Source organism: Salvia hispanica, unplaced genomic scaffold (assembly GCF_023119035.1).
Source record: "Salvia hispanica cultivar TCC Black 2014 unplaced genomic scaffold, UniMelb_Shisp_WGS_1.0 HiC_scaffold_457, whole genome shotgun sequence".
In the NCBI taxonomy this organism is placed as follows: domain Eukaryota; kingdom Viridiplantae; phylum Streptophyta; class Magnoliopsida; order Lamiales; family Lamiaceae; genus Salvia; species Salvia hispanica.
The window spans coordinates 850-6,000 of NW_025952198.1; the positions used below are offsets into that span (position 1 = coordinate 850).

Below are 5,151 nucleotides of genomic sequence, written 5' to 3' on the forward strand. Positions count from 1 at the left end.
ATAAATTGTCCAACGATAGTGGCTTCGTTTCTTGGTAATAAAATTTGCAAAGGCAGATAACAAATTAACTATTAAGTATATAAAATAAATAATTTATCACGAAGCAATAAGTTATTGAGATCCAACTGTTGTATCTTAAGGACCTGAACTACTCTTTGAAAATTATAAGCAAAATGCTATAAAAACAGTAGAATAATTCCTTTTCGATGCACAAAATGAACCGCTATTGTACATATTAAAATTTTGGAGTAACCCACAGACCTTCTTCATCATGGGACAATATTATAAAGACACTTCATACCTTCTCACAATCATAGACAAAGTTATCACTATTCAACTCTAACTTTCAATACCCAGGCTAGCTTAAGAAGTTGAGCCCATAAAATATGCACTAAAAATGTTGCATCTAGAATGGAACATTTACAATATTAGTTACAAAGCCAGCTTTCCAATTGCCTAAAGCATCGCAAATAAAAACCTCCACCAAACGCATGTTTTGAACCTTCCTCCAAAGATACATTCGTGTTGAGCTTGATAGTATCCATCAAAGGTGGACTCAGCCAACCAGAGTAGACATGCAATTGGCTCTTATTACCACACCATCCATAAATTGAGCCTCTCTTACCCCTTTTTGTCAAGTTAATGATTTGAGCTATAATCCCTTCTAGACTCACCTTAACACCTTTAAAGACCAAACCACATCTATTCTAGATATGCCAAATTTGAGACCGTACCCTATTAATAGGTTGGAGTTGATATTCCAACTCACCCAATCAGTCAAACTCAACGAAATATCAAGAAATCATCATCCCCTTCATACCACAACATGCCTTCCTTGGCTTCTCTAGCATCGGGATAATTTCACAACATGTGCAAACTACTCTCTGAACCACCACCACCACCACCACCAGCGCATAGCTCGCTCTTCATATACCAACACTCCATTGATTAGAAGAAGCAAGTTGGAAACTTTCATTAGTCGAGGCCCATATAAACTCCAAGCATTCCTTCATGGCACTGCTCTTTGTTAACTTTGGCTCATTCCCATATCATACCTTCATGGCATACACATAGCATAAACCTTAATTTGCAATATAGCATAAACAATATGAGCATCCACAATTAAGGATAAAAATTAACCTCATTTTTAACCACAACCTATTTTTCTGTGTCATATCAGCATTTTTAAGAGTAAGTAATTAAGTTTGCCATGAACATTCGAGACAATTTTGTCTGTAATACTAGATCCAATCAGATAGGTGATAATCAATTAATATAGCCACTCGGTGAGAAAATAATCGAAACACATACTTCCTTCGCATTGGCTCAAGCCAACACTACATGAAACAGAGCTCGGAGTGAAAATGCACAATAAGAAAAACTTCAGACAAGTAGTGACGGATGAACTGCAAAAGATTTTTTAACACAAGTATTGATGAACGGGAGGAGTACTCTACCAAAAACTTCAGTAAATAGACAATTCAAAACATGCCAATCCCCTGAGTCAAGTGAAGCAACAAACATACAAAAATAAAAGGCATACTGATTAACGCAAGTACTAATTAACATACAGATATACTAATAATCAAAATGCTCTTGCACCATTATCCATCAATACATAGGTTTTCATTACATAATATAAGTGGGTTTTCTCTAAGAAATCCATAGTCAAAATCAAAACGAAATTACATTTTCGGTAGCAAAAGTCTTTAGAGAAAGAAGGCTCGGCGTGTAAAGGCTTATCTGGTAGCGCATGTCGTCTTCCGAGTCATGTAGATCAACTTCTTGAATGGCTTTAGTCGTGCTGGAGTAGTATATCGGCCTACCCTGTCTCCATGATAAGAGCATATCACCATTTTTGAAAACTTCAATGGGGTTAAGCTGTTGTAAACCATCCCAAATAGGAGTATTATCTTTGAGAATGCTAAACTCCACTGACCAAGATTTCTCATTTCCGTATTCCTTCATCACCCATATAATAATCCCCAGATTCGAATTGTCGCATACACATAAACAACCCCTTAAACTAGATAGGTGCCTTTCTTTGTTACTGATAGCACGAGGACAGGAAAAGGTACTAAAACACTCTGTTTCAAGATCAAGGCGATAAATTTTTGTAGGGGCTGAAATGGCCGTACTTCTCCACCACCAATGAAGATAGCCGCACAAGAATGACATTTTCATTGAGTTTGAATTGTCCGCAAGATGTTTCCAGTGGCCACATTGGCCGATTCTTCTCCACAATCCAGTTCCAAGAGTGTACACTTGGCACTCAGCTTCACCAGAATATAAATGCACAGGTGTCTGTGGCGGTCCTTCTGCGGAAATCCTAACCACCTTATATTGGCCACTCACTCTGCTCACTCCAAATCCATGAAACTCCAATGCAAGCGCAGTGGAAGGCTGTCTAGGACAAGGAAGCTTGATATATTCACGAGTGATTGGATTGCAGAGGATACGATTGACAGAGTGTTCCAATAACAAACCATTAATTGAGCTTTGAATTGCCATGCGAAAAGGGAGGTCCAAGTTGAAGACTTTATTCAAACTATGCCAATCACAGTTGAGATTGAGCTCATCCACCATTTTGTGTGTCTCTGAATTATAATTCCAGTAACCCTCATCAGTTATATGGATAACACGCTCAGTTATAATGAGGCGTGAGATGGATTTAGAAAGATGGGCCTTGACGAACTCGGGGGTAGTGAGCAGATCGAGCCAGGGCTTACAAACACACTTGCCCCTCATAGCAGTACGAACATCGAGTCGTGAAAGGATATCTATTATCATTTCTGATGGTAGATATAGGAACAAGTTTTCCCCTATTTCGGATTTTGCTCTCATCTTCTTCATTTCACACTACAAACTACAGTGGTATTTACAAAATTAAATTTATGCCTAAATCATTGCACAAAAAATAATTCAGCATATTGTACGGCATGAAACAAAATTCGCGGATGCTATATTCAAACTAGAACGTCAGCCATTGAGTACAACACCAAGAAATATCGAAAAACAAAAACATATTACCATGAAAACACAGGGATAAAATACTGCCAGTACCACATTGTTAGAAAAAAGAAGATGCTCAGTGTAATGAGCCACCTTGTAGGAGAATGGCGGATCAAGAGGGTGGCGTCGCTGCAGCGGTGAATATGGCAGTAGTCGAAGATGGTAGTAATCGTTTTTGCTTGTGATGAAACCTAAAGCCCTCTTTATATAATTGAAGGTTCGCCAAAAATATTTATTACTCACAACTCTCTAAACTACCCTACCTACCGCCCTCAATGCAATAAATATGTACTCAGTGGCAAATGGGAAAAATGAATCACAGGTGCCGTGTAAATTTGGAAATAAGAAAAGGTTTCCAAATATGTGCAAAAATAAAATTTCTTTTATTTAGTATTTGTAGTTTTTCTTATTATTTAATATTATTGTACTTTTACAATTATTTTGATTAAAAAAGTTATTATTATATCATTTTATATTTGAGATTATATGTAATTTATAAATGATACTCCGTATAATTTTAATGTTATTAAAATTTAAGATTTATACTCCCTCTGATTCGCCATAGTTGCGGCCAAACTTTTCGGCACGGAGTTTTAGAAAGGAATATTTGGTGTGTTAAATAAATGGATAAAAAAATAAGAGAGAGGAAAAGGTAGAGATAATAAAGTGAGAGAGAGTAAAGTAAGAAAGAGAAAAAGGTTACCATATATAGAAATGACTCAACTATGAAGAAACTTCCCGAAATAGAAAAATGACTCAACTATAAGAAACGGAGGGAGTAGTATTTATTTAATTTTAACATTGTTATACTATATATTTAATTATTTAAATAATATTGTACAGTATTCCGGTTCGACCACTGGTCTGACCGGTTGAACCATGAACTGATAGCTTCACCGGTTCGCTTGCCGGTCCGGTTTTTAAAACATTAATGTACTCCCATTAGTGGATCCTCTCAAATTTAAACTCTATGTTGCTTAAGAGTGTCCACAATATAGGCCGAACAGCCACACCACAACCACAAAAAGTTGTCCGCCTAGTCAGCACAACCAAAAAAACTTGTCTAGCTCGATAACAGCCATACCACAACCACAAATCACATTATTTTATTAATTGTTAGTATATTTTAATTGGACTAGAATAAAATTAAATACACAAAAATAATTAAAACAAAATTTAAACATAATTCATTCATAAATAATTTGTCAACGAGAATTACAAACAAAAGTAATCACCATGTGCTCGCTCCCCTACGTGCCTATATCTCTTCAACCATATCGGCCTGGAGCTGGAGATGTTCTGATTCTTTGTGTTAGGGCTGGCAAATCCTAGCGTAATGGGTCGTTATCGAACCGACCCGATCAACCCGATCACCAACTGATATGGCACAAAACCGCCAACTCCGAACTCGTTAAGGAAACCCCAAACCCGAACAACCCGGACACGACCTGGACACGACCCGAACACGATAACGACACGAACCACTTTGGGTTGACCCGACACGATAAGAACACGATATCGACCTGGACACGATAAGAACACGATATCGACCTGAACACGATACCAACACGAACCACTTTGGGTTGACCCGACACGATAACAACACGACAACAACCTAAGCACGATAACAACACGATTACATATTGCTTCAAAAAATGATCAAGACTTTAAAAAGCCATATAGCATGAAGATGTTCCATTTTAAACAACAAAACTCCAACAAAATCCAAAAAAACCCAACAAAATACATAACTTTTGTTCCAAATACATAACTTTTGTTCCAAAACCCAACAAAAAAATTTGAAACAAGATAAAAGAACTAAAGAAGTAAAAAGAACAAAACAAAAAAGAGTGAAAATACTAAAAATTAAATTAAATTTATTGAATCAAAATAAAATATAATATAATAATAAAATAAATTATATTATAAAATTATTTGTTGATTAGTTTTGCTAGTACATAATATCTGAATTAACGTTTTGTATCTATAAGTATAAACTTATTTTTCATAAATTTATTCAAATTATCCTTTTATTCTAAACACTAATTGATTTAGTTTTATTTTTCACTTGGATCTCTCACGTACATTGTATTATTTCATTTCTTTCGACTACTTTAATTTTTGTAATTTGAAATATAA

At 35.8% G+C, this 5,151-nt stretch overlaps 1 protein-coding gene across 3 annotated transcripts; it reads right to left on the reverse strand.

Annotated features, from left to right (window-relative positions):
- Positions 1 to 1,576: 1,576 nt before the first annotated feature.
- Positions 1,577 to 3,248, reverse strand: LOC125199312 (F-box protein At3g07870-like). Of its 3 annotated transcripts, none has more exons than XM_048097371.1 (2): positions 3,106 to 3,248; positions 1,577 to 2,866 (listed from the first exon to the last, which is right to left on the reverse strand). In XM_048097371.1, exon 2 carries the CDS (start codon positions 2,851 to 2,853, stop codon positions 1,675 to 1,677), a length of 1,179 nt encoding a protein of 392 aa, XP_047953328.1. In that variant the 5' UTR covers positions 2,854 to 2,866; positions 3,106 to 3,248; the 3' UTR covers positions 1,577 to 1,674. The 3 variants fall into 3 exon arrangements, with proteins under 3 accessions (XP_047953328.1, XP_047953326.1, XP_047953325.1); XM_048097369.1 differs by having other exon boundaries at positions 3,064 to 3,246; XM_048097368.1 differs by having other exon boundaries at positions 3,031 to 3,246.
- Between the last annotated feature and the right edge of the window lie 1,903 nt (positions 3,249 to 5,151).